This window comes from Dromiciops gliroides, chromosome 2, assembly GCF_019393635.1.
Source record: "Dromiciops gliroides isolate mDroGli1 chromosome 2, mDroGli1.pri, whole genome shotgun sequence".
Taxonomy (NCBI): Eukaryota; Metazoa; Chordata; class Mammalia; order Microbiotheria; family Microbiotheriidae; genus Dromiciops; species Dromiciops gliroides.
Genome location: NC_057862.1, coordinates 167,113,592 through 167,134,098, shown reverse-complemented (window position 1 = coordinate 167,134,098; position 20,507 = coordinate 167,113,592). Strand labels below are relative to the sequence as shown.

General features: G+C 34.6%; 1 protein-coding gene across 3 annotated transcripts in view; it reads right to left on the bottom strand.

The window, feature by feature from the left end:
• Nucleotides 1–20,507, bottom strand: part of DMXL2 (Dmx like 2) — a 161,489-nt gene that overhangs the window by 114,024 nt on the left and 26,958 nt on the right. For all 3 annotated transcript variants that reach the window (XM_043990151.1, XM_043990152.1, XM_043990153.1), the window contains exons 2-6: nucleotides 12,980–13,105; nucleotides 9,857–9,928; nucleotides 8,157–8,235; nucleotides 6,835–6,982; nucleotides 6,102–6,168 (exon numbers count right to left, since the gene is read on the bottom strand). In XM_043990151.1, coding sequence (XP_043846086.1) covers nucleotides 6,102–6,168; nucleotides 6,835–6,982; nucleotides 8,157–8,235; nucleotides 9,857–9,928; nucleotides 12,980–13,105 — 492 coding nt within the window. The remainder of the gene's footprint in view (nucleotides 1–6,101; nucleotides 6,169–6,834; nucleotides 6,983–8,156; nucleotides 8,236–9,856; nucleotides 9,929–12,979; nucleotides 13,106–20,507) is intronic.

Sequence of the window (20,507 nt, the reverse complement as noted above, 5' to 3'; positions counted from 1 at the left end):
GCAGTATATTCCATCAATAAACATTTACTGCACAACTGTATCCACCCACACGGCGCTATATTAAGAGATTATAGCCCTTGAATTCAACAAGAACACAATCTACTTGTAGTCAGCAAGATTTATAGAAATGAAACAATAAAAAGACACAAAACTCTCCCACCTCTCCAAGGGACGGATTTGATTTTGAGTTTTTAAAGGCTATCCTAGTGCAAGTTCTATGAGGACCAACCAAACTACAAACACTTTGAATCTTATCCGGAGAGATTCTGTCTGTCATAGAAGGGATCATCAGTCAGTCAATAAACACTTATTAAGCCTATTATGTGCCACCACAAAGCACAAAAAAATCATAAATTACTTAGCCATAGTCATCCATAAAGGAAATTAAGTTTTTAAATGGTTCTCAGTCTTGTGTGGCCCCCTTATCCCTATTATATGTCCAGACTCTAGTAAGCTAACAGAAAGGGAGAAAGTACTCAGAATCATACAGATTTGTCCAATCCTATAGGAATAAGCAAATAATATCAAAATGAAATTTTTCATTTAAATGAAACCAGAAAATATGAACCTGTTATAGATAAATAAAAGAACAGTTTACGGTCTGTAAAGAAACTCAGAGAGGTGAATAAAGTGCTTGACAGAATTGACTTCGTCATGTGTCCAAAAGGAAAAAAAAATATATCATTTCATAGGACACTGGATCATGGTCTCACAGTTTTTGAAAAATATATGCAAAAAGATCACACCACTGTAAAAATTACAGCAACTCTTCAGCTTCCCTACTTCTAATAAAGATGGCAGAGTAGAAAGTCAAAAAGGTTTCTTGATACCAGCATCTCTTTCAAAATCTGTGCTAGAATAAGCTGTACATAATAAAGATAAAGTGTCATATATAATCATCTTTTTTATTAGTCTTCACATATGGAAATAATCAAGTTTGTTGATGGATCTGTCAAATTTATAAGAATTTTTTTTTTTTTGGTAAACAGAGAGTTACCTAGGGCACTGAGAGCTTAAATGATTTACAGGACTTGAATCCAGGTATCCTGCCCAAGTGTGGATGATCTATCTGCCATGGCAAGCTACTACTTAGTAACTTATTAAATATTATTTTATATTATAATTACATGTGATATGTACTTACCAAACAGTAAGTTCCATGAGGAAAATGGTTGTGTCTTAATCAAATTTTTATATTTACCCTCAATGCCTAAGTAGACATTTGCACATAGTAGGTTATTAATAAAAATGTTTCTTGAATGAAAAAAGCAGCATTAAAAATGCAAGAAAAGAAAAAAGAAACCACAATTGGTTTTCAAAAGAAAACTGGGTTTAGAAAAAAATGCTCAAAAAGGAATTGTAACAAATTTTTCAAAATCATAGATTTTAAAAAAAATAAGTAAAAACACCAGAAAAAAATTTATTCAAACAATATCAACAGAAGGATCCAAAGTGAAACTAAAATTTTATCAACAATATTATGGCTAATTAACACATTGGAGGAATTAAGGGAGAAATAAATTAGTAAAGTTTCATGAGATGAAATAAAGAAGAAACAAAATACAAAAAAGAAATATCAGAACAAAAATGATAATGAAACATTATGGTATACTCACAAAAAATATAAGCAAAACAATAGAATTAACTGAAAAAAATTACTTTAGAAGAGGACAAAATAACAGAAACAATAATAGAAGAAAAAATTGTATCCAGGAAATTATACACCAGGAAAAAGCTCTAGAATCCATGCTAATGAAGAAGATAGACTTAAAAACAAAGCAAAATGAGAACATTTTTAAATACGGCTCCCTGAGAGAAATGTGGAGAAAAGAATCTAATCTAACTCGAAGAAGTGATAAGAAAATTTCTAAGAAACATTGAAGAGGAACAGATTACAAACTGGCAAAATTCATGACACCAAAATACAGGTAAGTAAGCCTCAGTCTCAACATTCCCAGTCATCTTTTTCAACACTACAATTACAAGGAAATAACATTGTAAGTAACTAAGAAAAAAGTCAATCACAATTTTAAAAACTCAAATCGCACAATTTTTCTACAAAAAGGCAGAAATGAGGGTAGCAGTTAGTATATACAAAAAAAATTTACATTATATGATTTCACACCAAAAGAAGATTTCCAACAAAATTAAATATTCTTTTACAAAAACATGTTTTGATGAGTGGTTTATAGCACAGTTTATAATAGTATAGTGGTTTTCCTAGGCCCTCTCCCTTCCCATTTTTAAAAATTATTTCCTTTGAAATCCTTCATTTTTTGCTCCTTTGGATAAATTTAGGTATTATTTTTCTAGCTCTGTAAAATAATCCTTTGGTAATCTGACTGGTATAATACTGAATAATTGAAGTAGTATTTTCATTTTTATTATACTGGTTTAGCCTACTACCCATGTGGTAACTAATATTTCTTCAATTACTAAAGACTATTTATTTCTATAAAGGATGTTTTGCAATTGGATTCTTATAGAACCTGTGTAGTCTTGTTAGATAGGCTTTCAGGGACTTTATACATTCTGTAGTTATTTTGAATGGAATTTTTGTTTCTGTCTCTTCCTCTTGGAGTTTTTTTTGGTAATATAGAGAAATACTGATGATTTCTGTAGATTTATTTTAGACTGTATAACTTTGCTGAAATTATTGTTTCAATCAGATTTTACTTTAGGATTGTCTAAGTAAAGTATCATATCATCTGAAAAAAAAAGCATTAATTTTCTTTTCCCTTTCCATAAGTTTATTCCTTCAACTGCTTTTTCTTAGCTTGTGGCTATCACTAGTATTTCTAGCAAATATAAGTGGTGATAGTAGATAGTTTTCCTTTACCCCTGATCTTACTGGCAAGTAATCTAGTTTGAACCCATTATATATAATGCAGGCTATTGGTTTTAGAAGGTACTACTTATCCTACTAAGGCATGATCTATTTATTCCTATGCTTTTTGGCATTCTTACTAGAAATAGGTGTTGTATTTTATTAAAAGCTTTTTCTGTATCTATTGATATAATTTATTTTCTTGCTATGAATTTAGTCTACTATTATTTATATAGTTTTTCTTATATTAAACCAACCTTGCATTCTTGGTATTTATCCAACCTGGTCAGAGTATATGATCTTTTTGATAAGTTACTGTAGCCTCTGCCAATTTATTTAAAACTTTTGCATCAATGCTTATTAGGGATGTTGATCTATCTAGTTTTCACTTTCCTTGGTTTAAGTATCAAGACCATATTTCTATCACAGAAGGAATGTGGTAGGAGACCATTTTTCCCATCTGTGCACAGTTAATAAAATATGAAATTATGAAAAGTTTTAAATAAGTATTTTAACCTACTGTCACTTTCCCTACAGCTCTACCTCTACTGATACCAAAATATAATACTCCAGCTGATGTAGAAAATCAATTTTTGCACCCATATACCCACACTGAGGCTTAAGCTCACTTGGGGAACTCTATACAGCTTCCAGAGCAAATGGCAACAGTTACTGGATATGGAATACACTAATTCCCTAATAAAGTATTCCTGGAGAAACACTATAGACATAGCTCTTAGGCACCATACTATTCCTTGTCACCTTCATCTTCATCTAACAGCGGCTCCTTCAGAGTCATTACTGCTGGGAAAATGTTAGGTCAATACTTATTAAACTTCTACCATGTTGTTTGAGAATCAGGATGATGTACTAGATAGGGAAGCTGACCTTGGAATCAAGAAGAATTGGGGTTTAGACCCACCTCTGACACAAACAAACTATGTGACCCTAAGCAATTCAGTTAAGCATTCTATACTATAGGCAACTCTCAAGGACTACAGGGTGCAGAGAGGGAACTTATTCATAGTGAGGAAAGAACTGAAAATCCACTACTTTGAAGCAAGTTATGAACTCCACATTTTACTGGGCTAAGCTGGTGTACCTCTGACACAGTCTACAAGAACCAAGGATCAATAATTTGCTTGACTATGCATATTTGTTACCAGGATTTTTTCCCAATGGTGTAGAGAGAGGGAAAAAATAATTTTTGTTCACTGAAAAAAATTAAATTAATTTTTTTAAAGAACAAAGAATCATCTCCACACACCATCATGAAGAATAAAAGTAGGTCTTTACAAAAAAAAAATACAGCAATTAATCAAGAGAAAATTTTCATGGCATTGACTTTTAAGTGCTATTATAGGAACTTAGAGGGAAAAGAAAAGAACAACAAATGCAATCTGGAAGACTAGCTTTGGACAAGAAGGCATAAACAGTACCGTTAAGGATGTGTAGAATTTAGAATGATGGAAGACAAAGGTAGAGTGCATTTCAAACAGGAGGAGTGAAAGGAGTTTGGGGCTTCTGGTGATATGTCCCAGCCTAAAAACCTAACCTACATGTGGAATGCATTTGAGTCTCACAAGAACTGAGCTGGGGAGTGGGGGAAAGGAGGGGAGGAGGCAGAGAGGGTAAACTATTCCAAGTCTAAGACCAGCATACTAGAAATTAGTAATAAACCTTACCATCAGTATGATCAAAAAGTGCTCCTTCTTTCATTTTCTGCTAAAACACATAGTGTCAACTCTATCTCAACAAAACTGCTGAGAAAAGCATCTGAACTGAGGAGGTACAGTGGTAGAAGCAGGGCATTTTTGTCCCATATTCAACATTCTTCCCAACCTTCATAGTTAATTAAATATGATAGAGAAGACATGAAAGAAACACTAGTTTTTAAGTCAGAGGACTTGGGTTCAAATCGTGCCTCTAACACTACCTGTGTGACCTTCCTAAACCTTAGTTTACTCATCTATAAAATGGGGGCAGGGGGGTTGACTACATTACCTTTAAGGTCTTTCCTAGCTCTGGAATTATAATCCTATGACTATCCTCAAAATAACATAATTCTAGTACTAATTCCAGAGCTCCAACAAAATTAATACTCTTGGCAACTTTATATAGGATTTTTTTTAAAATGGAAAACTATCATAGCATAGTTCACTGAAGAGCAGGTTCAGATGAACTGTGGATTTTACCTCAACAGAGTATCTTGTGTGTGTGTGTGTGTGTGTGTGTGTGTGTGTATATATATATATATATATATATATATATATATATATATATATATATATATATATATACTTAATAAAAATAGGATCTGAACACATCCTCCCAATTGAGAAATATTAAAATGGTATTTCAGTGAGCTTAAACAAGGTCTTTCTCAAGGGGTTATTCTAGGGAAAGGGTGCTTAGGTAATCTGGGGGGTTTTCAAGCTTCATAGCCAATTTCCAAGATGGCTATGGGTGCTTTTCCTCACATACCACAGCAAGCTTTTGATAAAAGCCTCAGAAGAGTTTGGAAAAGAAACTTCATCTTCCAGATCTAAATCAAAAGCATTTAAGGCCTTGTGATTACCAAAACCTATACAATAAAAGAGTTCTCTCAAGAGCCCTATATAGTGATAGGCTATATGCCACCTAGAGAATTTCTAATGGCAGTCAAAAGATAGCAGATCAAAGCACATCCCCTGAAGTCCTGGTTCAAAATTCCATTTAATTCAACCAAACACATTCTTATTGAACATCTGTTATATACAAATCACTCTCCTAAGCATTGGAGGAGACACAAAGATAAATCTTCAAGAAAACTACAAATTATTAGAAGTTAATGGTTCAGGAAATATACTTAGATGGAAAAATGTCTCAATTTTTATTCTCAGTTTTATTTGCATTTAAGCAATCAGAATTTTTCACTTATCCAAATTTCTAATCAATCTATAGACATGGCTAAAAGTGAACAATAGCCCATATGCCCTCTCTTGCTGAAAAATCTGTTTTTAAATGAATTTTCACACTGAAAAACAACTAAAAGTTAAAATCACTTTAAAGAATAAAGCCAAGCATACTATGTACCCAAAATCCAAGTATCATGGAGGGGAGAGGAAGAGGTAAGGGATGGAAGAGAATACAACTACAATAAAGGAAGACTGAGATAAAGGGAAAAAGCAAAACACTTATAATTCTTGAGCATTTGTTTTTTGTTTGCCAAGTAGGAAATTATCCCAATTTTAACATTTTCATATTTCCTTGAGGTTTTTGTTCTTGCCCTTACCTTTCCAGCTGTAGCAAAATATTCACCATCAGGGGACCATTCCATCAAATGAACAGACACTGAAGTTCTAAGAAATGAAGATAAACTATTTTAACATACACGAATGATCCAAAACAGTTATTTTATAGCTGAATAATTATTGTACTTTTCACTTCTCTCAAAATAGGACTTTTTAGAAATATATTTCTTAAAATAATGCAATAATCAAAATTTAATTCTGCCTATCAAGAAGCAAACAAAATGCTTATATAAAAGTTCCATGGAGGATCTCCCAACCACTGAAATATAACATGTCAAGAGCTGAGCTGATGATCTCCCCGTAACGGTCCCATTCTCCACTTTCTCATTACTGTCAATAGCACAACTATCATCCCAATCCCTCATGATTAAAACCAGACACACATATCCCCATCTATTAACAAAAACTAGAGAGGCCTTCCACTGCCAAGTTAAAAACTAGGACCACTGCAATCATTAACTACAAAGAACAATCGAGTACAGCATGGATTGAAAGATCACATTATATGTGGCTTTTATTGCCAGAAATGGTGCTCTCTGGATTAACATATCTAAATGAAATGCAGCACAATTTTACAAAAGTCACATTAAGGAGAACATCTCTATTAAGAAACATCAATAAGCTCATGAACCCACTGATAAGTCCCAGAATCTCAGCAGAAACCTTAACAGGTCATTTAGTCCAACCATACAGAAAGCAGAATTGCTAACTTACTTGCATTGCCAGACACACTTCCAATCATTTAAAACAGGAGGAATTTTATTATCTTTGACCTGATCAATTTCCTCTTCTTCTTCTAGAATGTCACTCTCTGGAGGAGCCCATAATTGTACTGAATCAGTTGCTGTTAGCAATCTGTTACCTGAAAAATGATAAGGTATTTAATGAATATGCAATATGATTACACCTTGACATGCCTTCCTTTGTCATGGAGGGGGGGGGGAGAAGAAGAGTACACTAGGAAAATACAAGACAGTATTCTATAAGTCATTTTGTTACTCCAACAAAGAAAAATACAGACCATAACTACAACATACTATCATTATAATAAACACTAGGGAATTAGTTGTGGCAGGAAGTTTTTTCAGAAGATTTACCCTTCCAATTGAGGTTTGTAAACATGTTCTGTTACTAGGGAGGAATCCAGTTTGTGAAAGAAAGTAGGAGTATATTTTATTTCTCTGAGACTCACCTGAGAGTGAGAAATACTACATGTCAAAGTTTGGTCAAATAAACATCATGGAGAGCCAGCTATCCATCAACCTATTATGTGTATGTCTTGATAACATTATAAAGTATAAACACAAAACAATGAGACTGGTTTTGTGTATGGTTTATAAAACCAACTAAGCCTTCTTCCTAATCACAACTTATGAGCTTGAATAATAAGTCATTTACATAATGTTTTATTGCTTACAAAACACAGCCTCTATAATCCCAATGGTACAGAAAGGGAACATGAAGCTCAGAGAAACTGAGTGATTTACACAGGGTTACTCAGATAACAAGTGAAAGAGAGAGAATTCAAAACCAGGTCTTTTGCCTCCAAGCTCACGTCCTAATATACAAAAGCTGCTTCCAAGAACTCCTCACGGTTCTCCAATTACTAAAGCCACAGTAAAGATAGAAAACATTTCTAAATTAAAGATGTTAATTTCCTGGAATACATGTGAAATAAAAGGAAGGAAATTTTCTTCCCATTTTGTACATTTTAAAATCTGTCTCAGAGAGAATAAATTAACAATAATATATGGTAGAAGTTAGCTGGGAAAATAATTATATAAAATTTTTCATTCTTTTCTGGAATATACATTTCATAATGACTAGTACCATGTACAAACAATTATGTAAAGAAATGCATACTGAATTAGAAGGCATAATTATTTGTTCGCTGACCCCCGCCAAAATAGATTCTGTTGATAACATTCATTATCAACATTAATGACTATTAATTTCAACCAAATAACCAAACATTTAAAGCAATGTGAAACTACAAATTAAAGCAAACTGTTGATTATTTCCTCATTTCTAATTACCTTGAGGATCCCATGCTAAGTTGTAAGTCACAGAACTCAGAAAAAACTGTCCAGTTTTAAGCCACTGACACTTGACTTGCTAGAATATAAAAGAAAAAAATATATTATGTAAATCTTTAAAATCAAGCAAATAAAATAACTGTCACTAAATTAGCACTTTTGCCCCTCTTGAGAATAAGGTACAAAAAAAAAACAGAACAGAAATCAATGTATTTTTATAAGGTTTCCTTATTCTCAAACTTCAGCCCCATAAACAGAAATGCTTAATGTTTACATTTTACTCTTATTCTACAAAATAATAATTAAATTTAAAATATTAATCAAAAGGCAAGTTGTTTAGCTTTTAAACAACATTTTGAACTTTTAACTGCTTCACTTGTATGTTTGCTACAATGGAAATGAACACAAGCCTCTAGATCCAAGCCCTAAAAGGAAATTAGACTTGATGAAAAGAACTCACAAGAATAATAATATAAGCATTAGTGCTATGACATATTTATTTGAATAAGTTGTTCGTTTTTTCTTTGACATTTTCACTTTCAAAGTTGGAAGTAGGGAACAATAATGGAAGAAGAGAAGAATTATCACATCAATTATTTTAATGTGTTTTTTAAAATATTGTCTCCATTTCCATATATAACACTCCACCATAGAACTGAATGCTCCTTTACAACACAGAAAAGGTTAACAAAAAAACAACCAATAAAATACCTGCATCTAACAATGTATGCAACATTATGTCCTCACACATCTTCCCCCATAACCCTTCCAAGAAAAATCTGCTTCCATCCTTAACAACCTTCATTCCTAGATCTCCTTCATTACCATGGGTTCATTTGTGGCTCTCCAAAACCAACTTCCAAATCTATATATCAAGCACACATCTTTCTACTGAACTCCAATATTTTATCTCTAATTACCTGCTAGATATCTTAAATGCATAACCTCCTGGTAAAACAAATTCAACCTCTCCAAAACTTGAGAGGAAAGAAGGGAAAAATGAATGAAATTGTTCAAAATTACACAAAATAGAGAAAAACTAGGAATATAACCCTTAGTACTATATTTTATGTCAAGGATCTGTGATTTCATTTGTGGAGATAGTTCTTGCACTGATCATGACTCATCTAGAACTTGGGCAGTTGTCCTACAGCTTCTTGAACACATCTCTACTTCACGATGTACCCTATTCTATTTTGGGGCAGTTCTAATCAATACATATTAATTTCTTAATTACACATTAAGTTCTTTTTTTTTTTTTTGCAGGCAATGGGGGTTAAGTGACTTGCCCAGGGTCACACAGGTAGTAAGTGTCAAGTGTCTGAGGCCGGATTTGAACTCAGGTACTGTTGACTCCAGGGCCAGTGCTTTAACCACTGCACCATCTAGCTACCCCCACATTAAGTTCTAATTATTACTTTACACTGAGCCAAAATCTACCTCCCACTGATCCTCATTCTGCCCTAAAGAACTACAAAGAAGTCTAATCCCCTTTCTGCATGACAGCCCTTTGGCTATTGAAACAGTTATCATTACTTCCTATGCACACCATTATAACTTCTTTTGCTTCTTGTAACTAAAAACCCCTTAATTTGGCTGTTTATAAGACCATCAGTTATCAAGAATCAAGCAACTTCTCCAAGACGTTGCCTCAAATTCAGATAGGCAAAAAATGAAGGACTTCTGCTGCATTTACTTACACAATTTCTCTTGTGAGAATTGATACCCAAGGGTTCAAAAATGCAAACAGCATTTCCATACGAAGCCGCAATCTGAAAAAAACAAAATATTAATTTTTAATTTTTAAAAGCCATAAAAGTATCTTCTAGATGGACATATGAGTCAACTGTACATAATCACAAAACTATATGAATGCCCCAAAAATTTCTATTGGACCATTTCTTTGTAAGGATTGGAATGACGCCACCTGCTGGAAAGCTCCACCATGAGGAGAAGGTGTCTGAGGGTAAGCCATGTGGCTTTTCTTTGGTGTCAGGAAGTGACGTTTGCTTGTGGGAGGAAGAAAGGACAAGGTTGGCTCTCTCACTCTCTTTTGCCAGGACTCTCATGGAGATCAGAGCAGGAGAACTGTAGCTCCCCGAGATAGATAGCTGAATCTAGGCCTCTTTTTCTCTCTCTTCACCAAATTCTTATTCTCCTTAATAAATGCTTAAAAGTCTAAACTCTTGCTAAAGTTTATAATTTATTGGCAACCACTCATTAGATATTTTAGACAGACTGGCTAGAATTTTAGCACCCTACGTCTTACAACACCCCAAAATCCCTTTTATAAGGGAAAGAATAAAGCAGAATTTCCCATCCTGAATTCATAACTGACTTATTCAAAGAGAATATTATTCTGGCCTACAAGAAATATGTTCATTTTCCAAATCTTAAATACAGTAATATCTTTATTACTTTAAGCTGTTATTTACAACACGCTACTTTGTTAGAAACCATTATGAAACAGAAATCATAATTATGGGCATTCTAGAATGTCACATAACTTGTCAACTGTTCAATAAAAAAAGATACAACAATGGTACACCAAAAATATAAAATATTTATCTGAGAGTCTTTGAACAAGCAAAGAGGAGGAAGACAAAGGAAAGGAATTAGGTTAAAGTAAGAGGAGGTAGATAAAGAAGAGGCAAGATCTTCCATAACTAGCAGCTCCAAGAATGACAACTTCTGGTTTATCTTAAGAGGAGTAAGAAGGTAGCTGGATCAGATAAAAAGACCCAATGTAATTTCAGCTTCCCTTTAAAAAAACCTCAAAAACAAAACAAAACAAAAAAACACCTCTTCTCTTGCTTACTGAATAATGAAAGTATTTTAATGTAGGAAAAAAGATTTCCCCTTCACTGAAGCATAAATTTAGAGTTGAAAAGCATTTAGAAGGCCATTTAAGTCCAGTTCCCCATGTTTCAGATGAGGAAACTGAGGCTTAGAGAAGATCTGCCATGGGGTTATAAGCTTATAAATATCTGAGTTAGGATTTATTCCACAGGGAAGTTTAAAATGTAAAGGCTATATAAGTAACATTTTAATGTGGATGAATTTCAAAGTATAAGTAGTCAATTAACAAAAGTAGAAGATTTACACAGAAGAACACTTGAGTACCCGATTTCTTTTTTTTGGAGTGGAAAACTGAGTAGTTGCCACTGACAATGCAATGCAAAAAAAGGAGACAAACTGCTTAAATTTCATGATTTTTCCTGGGGTTTTTGGTTGTAGTTGTTTTTTGAGGGAGCATGGAGGGTACACATCACTATTTTAATAAAGGTGACTTTGTATTTTTAAAAAACTGTATTGCCAAATTATTTGTCAACATTGGCCCATAAATATTCTACTGAAATTCCTCTTTATTGAATGCCATACAATGAATGGATTTTTCTAGGAGTCTCTAAGGCAACCTTAATGACATGCAAAAGTAGAATACTGCAAAATGAATGAGACATCTGAACTCTCCATACTTCCCTGCAACAAGCTAATAAAATATGCAGAGGACACACTAGATCAAAAGAACAAGAGAGTCATCAAAGAAAACTGAATAATAACTGTAGTCATATGCTACAATATTAAGTCTATTTTCAACTCTATCATTTTCCAGTAAGTAGACTTTAAATTGTGACCATATAATTCCTCATTGGGCATTTCCAGCCTTTAAGAGGTTGATCAATTCACAATTATTTTGATTGCATCAAAATTTAATAAAATTTGAAGCCATTATATGATAATAAGTAGTTTCTTAAAAACTGAATATTTAAACATTATTACCACAAGTAAAATTCCTATTTTGATGATCCAAAAGGGACATCTAATTGTTATTTTATCACTCTCATTAAAATGCAATGGTGGTGGGGCAGCTAGGTGGCGCAGTGGATAGAGCACCAGCCCTGGAGTCAGGAGTGCCTGAGTTCAAATCCAGCCTCAGACACTTAACACTTACTAGCTGTGTGACCCTGGGCAAGTCACTTAACCCCAATTGCCTCACTAAAAAAATAATAAATAAATGCAATGGTGGTGCAGTGGATAAAGCACAGGCCCCAGATTCAGGAGGACCTGAGTTCAAATCCGACATCAAACACTTGATACTTACTAGCTGTGTGACCTTGGGCAAGTCACTTAACTCTCGTTGCCCCACAAACAAACAAAACAAAAAAATGCAATCTTATCTGCCCCTGAATTTTTTTTCATTAAATCAATATTTAATACATACTGAATTTATAAAAATCAAATTTGGATCCAAGGTGCAAATGAGTATGTTTATCCATTCCAAAACAGTCCCTTCTGTTATAAATAGTTATAAAATATTCACAATTAATTATTATGTGATTTTTAAAATGTGTTGGCAATTCTTTAGGGATTTAGGAACCGAAGTATGGTTGGCTTCCTTGGATCTGTGTGGCATCTGTGCTGGAATTTTGGTTGAGGGCTTCTTTGGTGGGCTGGGAAGAAGTTAGAGAAGGGGAAGGAACATGGAAGGACAAGGGAGAAATCATAATATGTTTTAGATCTGAAAGAGGCTATAAAAATGATATAAAAATATGTGATTATTTAAAGTTCCATCCAGCAGGAAAGTGCCAGAAGCCCTCCGAATGTCTTTCTATATTACTATATCAACAACTTAGAAGCACTTAGCAATTTATCTCCATTCACAGGATAAAGGTTTAGGTTTTTGGTTGTTTTGGTTTTGTGGGGTTTTTTGCGGGATAGGGGTTGTAGTTCTTGCAATTATTTCAACAGTAAGTTATCTTTTACAGTTTGCTGAGGTTACTTCGGTTTGGTTTTTTTAAAAACAAAGTTATTAAATTCCTTACTCTTCCATGCTGGTTAGAGCACTCCACACAGCTGACTTGGATGTTTCCATGTTTAGCACCAGGGATGATCTGCACACATTCAAAGTCATTGGCCAAAATAACAATATCACAGCCCGATCCATATGCCTAGAAAGAAACATTTTGGATTATATAATCTATACATTTTATACAATGGTATAATACTTTAAAGAACTTCTTCCAGAAGACTTACTTAGTTCAATATGCATTTTATTACACACAAAATTAATATAGTGAGATTATCATTACCAAATAAGTATAACATTTGTAAAAGTATTTAAGATGCTCAGTCTTCCTAATGGGTAGATAGGGCAACAAAAATATTTTATGTAATATAGAATTAAACTCCTGAGAAAAGTCTCCATTCACCATAACTATAATGAGAAAATCACATAATTTGGTTACAATATTTCTAATGTTCCTTCCAACTCTAAAATTCTGAGTTTATGTCTTCCTATTTCCACATTTCTCAGCACTCCCTCTTCCTCTTTTGCAACTGTATGAATCTGTGTGGTAAGAACACACACAAAAACATTTTTTTCCTAAGGTTACCTTCTACCTCTGATATAATCCTATAAACAAGTCTTTTTTTATGCTGAAACTCAAGACTCACAAGTATTTTTCAAAGTAACAAATTTAAAAATAATGCGAGGAATCTTTTACAAGGTTCTACATTCTTCAAAACCAGGATAATGACAAGACAGAGATCTCTAATAGCCACCTCTTGCCCAGTAACTACCATTCCCTGATGAAACCCAAGATATGTCCATAAGTAGCAACTAATAAAACAAATAAATAAAGCCTGGGCATCAATACAAATAGTGTGACCAAAGGAGGTGAAATTATCAACAGCATTATCTAAATCCTGCATAAATAATCTACGACTTCAACTTTAATTGAGGATACATGAACCATGGGCTCATTGAATTAAAACTGGAAAGGACCTGAAAGACCATGAGGTCTGGGCCAGAAAGGGTAAGCAACTTGCCTTGGGTTACATGGCTCACAAGTTTCTGAGGTACAGTTTGAACTACGATCTTCCTGACTCTATGTCTAAGCATCCTCTCCACAACATCAGACTGCAAGGCATTTACAGTTATCCCTTCCACTTCATGGGGGTTGGAACATGGTATCCTCCACGATCTGGCAAATCCATGTAAATGTTTTTAGTCCTCCTTTTATACCAGAGAATAAGTCTGAATTATTATGATATTAAAAGATAAAATATGTTACACATATATGTGTATATATATAATGCATTTCTGAGTTTCTAAACTTTTTCTGTCATCTGTTGGCCTTCACATATCATCTACTGCTTCCACATAACTCCCCAAAAAATTCCCATTTAATTTCTTAAGCCAAGCTGTGATATATGGAAACTGTGATGGGGAAAGTTGTGATATGGAAGGAATAACTGTAAAAAACTACATGGTGACTGGATAACAATGGTGGGTAAATTAATGTACAAAAAATTAATGTAGGGAGCAGCTAGGTGGCGCAGTGGATAGAGCACCGGCCCTGGATTCAGGAGGACCCGAGTTAAAATCCGGCCTCAGACACTTAATAATTACTAGCTGTGTGACCCTAGGCAAGTCACTTAACCCCAATTGCCCCGCAAAAAAAAAAAAAAATTAATATAGAAAAGTCCTCATCAATTGAGGAATGGATGAACAAATTATGGTATACAAATATAAAGAAATATGTCTGTGCCGTGAGAAATAACAAATGGAATGGATTCAAAGAAACTTGGAGAGACTTGTATGAAAAAATGCATAGTGCAGTGAGCAGAACCAGGACAATAATTTATACAATGACTATAACACATTGTAAAGGAAATAATTTTCAAAGACTTAAAAAACTCTGATCAATACAATTGATGATCACCTCTCTAGGAGACTAATGATGAAGAATGTTTCTCACCTCTTAGTAGAAAGAGATGATGGGCCTTAGGTACAGAAATAAGACATACAATTTTCAGATATGTCCTATATGTGAATTTGTTTTGCTTGACTATACTTGTTAAAAGGGAGATTGAGTTGTGGGAGAAGAGATAGCAGAGTTAGTGATACGGAAAAAGAAAGAATCAAAGAAAAGTATCAATGAAAGATTTTTAGATGTACAGAAGAGAACAGAAGAAAGCTGAAGAAGATACAGACTATTAGGGCAAATATTGGCAATACAATGTTAAATTTAATATGTGCTTAAAAAAAAAGAAAACCTGTACATAAGAAAATCACATATTTTTTTCGATTCTTTGTATGTGAAAGCCTTAATAGCTAGCAGTAATAATAGATAGCATTTTTCCAGTATTTGTTTTAAAAGTGCTCTATAAAAATTATTTCATTTGATCCTCACAACAACCCTGGGAAACAGGTACTATTATTATTCCCTTTTACTGATGAGGAAACTGAGGTAGACAGAGATTAAGTGACTTGCCCAGCCTGGATCACACATCTAGTAAGTGTCTGAGGAAAGATATGAACTCAGGTTCTCCTGACTCCAAGTCCATGCCTTATCTAGCTGTCCTGGTTCCAAGTTCATGTGTGTTCATGTTTGTCAAGATGGTAATTTTTCAAAAAAAAAAAATCACTTCGTAGATTTAGAACTGGAAGAAAACTTATACATCATCTACCCTGACAATCTTATTTTATGGAAAAGGAGTCAGAAGTCCAAAGAAGGGATTATGACATGCTAAAGATCACACGGGTAGTAAAGTAAGTGGCAGAATTCAGTTCCTCTGACTGAAAATGCTCTGCCTTTTCTACTATATCATGGTAGCTCTTAATCCAAATTCTATTATTTCTCCCAGTACTTGCATCACAGCTACAAACCATGGGAGCAAAACTGGAAAAGGAGATTATTAAAGAATGCTATTAGAAAATGACCGCATTTATATAGTACCAACTGTGCCCAGGCACTGTGTTAAGCATTTTACAATTATCTCATTTGATAAGATGGCAATTCTTCATAAAAGTGACATTATTATCCCCATCCCTCTTGTATTTTAGGGTCCATCCAAGACATTTAATAAGTCAAGAAAAGTCTAACATTTGCTGTAATTTTTCCAAAAGATTTTGTCCCAGTTGTCCTGGTTTCTAAATCAATGAATCAAGCATTTGGCAAACACCTTGCTAAATGAGGAAGAGAGAAAGAAAAGCAAAATTAATCCCTGACCTCAAGGAGCTTACATTCTAATAGGGGAGGCCACATCAGAATATACAAAATAAGGTAATCTTAGACAGGATGGGACTGGGTAGGGGAGGGAGGGAGGAAACATAAAGACTGGGAAAAGACTGATAAAAGAAGAGTTATTTGAGCTAAGTCTCAAGGAAAGTCTGGATTTCTAAGAGTCAAAGGTTGGAAGGGAGAGCTTTCTAGACATAATGGCAGCTAGTACAAAGGCAATGAAACAGAAGATGGAATGGTATGTGAAATAGTATAAATAAATTTTGTTGTTGTTCATTCGGTCATATCTGACTCTTCATGACCCTGTATGGGGTTTTCTTAGCAAAGATACTGGAGTGATTTTACATTTCCTTCTCCAATTATAGAGAAAAAAATAAAACAATTGGATATGTCAGGTGATCTATGAAAAGGAATCAAAGATGACAATGAGATTGTGAAACTGGGAGACTGAGAGGATGGTGATGCCTTCAACAACAGGAAATTTTGGAAGTTGGGTTTAGGAGGGAAAGATAATGAGCTGTTTTGGGCATGTTGAGCCTGAGATTCCTGACGACCATCTAGTCCAAAATACCAAGAGGTAATTGGTGATGCAGGAATGGAGCTAAGGATAGAGATAAAGACTGGATATATAAATCTAGGAATCATCTACATAGCAATAATAATTAAAATAGAGCCTATGAGATCACCAACTGAGAATGTAGAAAGAAAATAAAAGAGCACCTAGAAGAGAGCTTATGGGGAAAGTCATAGCAAGTGGGAGTGATTGATATAGATAAAAACCAAACAAAAGAAACTGAGAAGGAGCAGTCACAAGAATCAAAAGAAAACAGTCATGAAAACCCAGAGCAGAAAGAACATCTAGGAGGAAAAGGTAGCATGGTCCTGTAGAAAGAGACCTGACTCTGGAGTCAGAAGTCCTCTATTTGGCATTCAAAGCCCTTCATAGCCTAGTGCCCTCCAACCTTTCCAGTCTTTATATTCTGTACTCTCCAACATGTACTCTTTGATCCAATGACCTCCTAGCTGTTCTACAAACAAAACATGTCTTGGCTCTGAGAATTCTCTCTGGTTGTCCCAATGCCTGAATGCTCTTCCTCTTGCACTCCAACTACTGACCACTCTAGTTTCCTTTAAGTCTCAACCAAAATCCCACTTCCTATAGAAAGCCTTCACCTCTTAATTCCAGTGCCTTCCCTCTGTTAAGTATTTCCCATTTATCCTGTATATAATTTGTTTTGTATATATTTGTTTGCATGCTGCCTCCCCAATTAGATGATAAATTCCTTGAGGGCAAGAACTATCTTTTGCCTATTTTTTTTATCCCCACTGCTTAGCATAGTGCCTGGCATAAAGAAAGCACTTAATAAATGGTTATTGAATTTAATTGAGTCCATAAAATGAAAGAGTTGCACTAGATGATCTCTGTGTTCCCTTCTACCTCTGAATCTATAATTCAGATCTAAGTTATATGGAAAGTTAACATAGTCAAATGCTACAGAGAGGTCAAGAAGGATGATGATTGAGAAAAAACCATCAAATCTGGCAATTAAGAGACCACTGGAAATTTTGACAAATTCATTTAAACAATGAGGTCAGAAATCAGATTACAGAAGGTTTAAAAGAGAATGAATGAGAGAAAAGGAAGGAAGAATTGGTTGTAGAGGGTTTTTTCGAGGAGTTTATATGAAAAGAGGAAGAAAGATATATGAAAATAGATGATGAACATGGTAGGATCTAATGAAGGTGGTGGTGGTGGTGGTGGTAGTGATTTTTAAGAAAAAAGGGAGATTTGGTTGTATTTAAAGGCAACGGTGAAGAAGCTAATAGATATTGAAAAGCTGACGAGTCAAGAAAGTGACAGCACTTACTAGCAGTATGAAGATAAATAAAATATAATCCTTTCCCTAATGGAACTTACAATTTATTTTTTTAATAATAAGCATTTTTATTTATAGTTTTGAATTCCAAATTTTATCTCTCCTTCCCACCGCCACCTCCTCCCTCCCGGTGGTGGGTAAGCAATCAGATATAGGTTATACATGTACAATTACCATATTAGTCATTTTGTGCAAGAAAACAAATAAAAGAAAAAATGAAAAGTGAAAAATAGCATTCTTCAGTCTGTGTTCCTTCAATATCAGTTCTTTCTTTGGAGGTAGATAGTATGCTTCATCATTAGTCCTTTGGGATTGTCTTGGATCATTGTACTGCTGAGAATAGTTAAGTCATTCACAGTTCTTCATCAAACAATATTGCTGTCTCTATGCACAATGTTCTCTTGGTTCTGCTCACTTCCCTATACATCAGTTCATACAAGTCTTTCCAGGTCATTCTGAAATCATCCTGCTTGTCATTTCTTATAGCACAATAATATTCCATCGCCATCATATTTAACCACAACTTGTTCAGGCATTCCCCAGTTGATGGGCATCTCCTCAATTTCCAATTCCCAGCCACCACAAAAAGAGCTGCTGTAAATATTTTTATACAAATAGGTCTTTTTCTCTTTTCGGGGGATGTCTTTGGGATATACACCTAATAGTGGTATTGCTGGATCAAAGGGTGTGCTTTTTGGACATGGTTCCAAATTGCTTTCCAGAATGGTTGGATCTGTTCACAACTCCACCAACAGTGGAGTATCCCAGGAACTTACAATTTAATAGTAGGATATAACATATAAATAACTATAATATAAAACAAAACATATGCACATAAGAGAAATTCACAGTTCTTTGAGAGGGCAGATGAGGGGGAAATGGCTTCTGAGGGAGTCAGAAAAGGTTGCAGGGATGGCATTTGATACGGATCTCAAAGGACAGGCAAAATTTCACTACACAGATATAACATGAGAAGGTAGGAAGAAAGAAGTAGGCTCCTGTCTTTCCTAAGAAATTTTTGTGATAATGTAGGATATGCCTAAGCCTACATGTATACCTGCTTCAGTTATTTCAGGTTGCTAATTTCTGATATAGAAAGTGAACAAGAAGGGAGTTATCTTTGACCTGAATGATAAATTAACTTCATATTAGAAAAAGGAAAAGAACCACTGTTGAGGGCCATTAACAGGATGACCTCAGGAGCTAAACACAATTATTTGAAGGGCTAGAATCCAATTTATGATACCCATTCTTTGATGCTTATTAGGTCACATCTTTCTTAACATAGTCCTTGTATAGACCTGTTAATAGCTTCTATTTCCTAGCTTCACTGGCTTCCTTCAATCACAGAAAAAAATTCCATCTTTCTCCGAGAAGCTTTTCCAGATTCCCTTTAAATACTAGTACCTTCCCTCCGTGATGATCTCCAATTTATCCTGTACATTCCTTGTTTGTCTGTAGTTTATATTTTGCCTCCCGCATTACACTGTGAGCTCTTTAAGAACAGAGACTGTCTTTTGCCTTTGTATCCCTAGCACTTAACACAGTGCCTGACACATAACAAGTGCTGAATAAATGCTTTCTGATTTGAATGGGGGAAAATTGTGAATTATTCCTTCAGCCTCATACCTCCTCCCTACTCCAAAATTCCCCCTTGTAATCCTCCTTTAAGAGAACAAATCTGATTAGATTAGGCAGAAATCTGCTGCTTTAAAGAAAGATGTCAAACTGAGTTGTGGAAAAACACCTAGGAAAACAATTTGGAACTATGCTAGAAAAATGACTATATTCTCCATACCCTTCAACCCAAATATGAGGTCAAAGGGAAACACTCTCTCTCTCTCTCTCTCTCTCTCTCTCTCTCACACACACACACACACACACACACACACACACATATCCTAACACTTTTTATAAAGGCAAAAAACCAAAATTAACAAAATGGGTACCCATACACTGAGGAATTACTGAATGGATTGTCAAAAATGAATGTAATGGAATATTATTGTGGAGTATAAATTCAGAGAAACTGGTAAAGATTTTATGATTGATGTAAACAGAAGAGAAAGTAAATGATTCCAATTATATGAAGGAAAACAACACTAAAAGACAGCAAAACTCAGATCACACAGTAATTGTCCTTCAATCATCAAACACTTCCTGCTCCCAAAGTGATGGTGAGCTACTTGTAGGAAATGAGGAATAGATAAACAAATTTGGTCAGTAAGCTGGTTTGTTTTGCTTAGCTGTAAATTCTCTGTTCCAACCCAGTGTTCTGTTAGGAAAGGGTAGTTGTTAGGAAAAGAGAAGTGGGGGGGGGGGGGGGGAGATAAGCACCAACAATAAGTAGAGGACCCACAACATTGGAAATGTCATTTTTTACAATATACATATGTACATGTACACACTACAATGGCCACAAAGCAGGACATTGGAAGAGAAAAAGA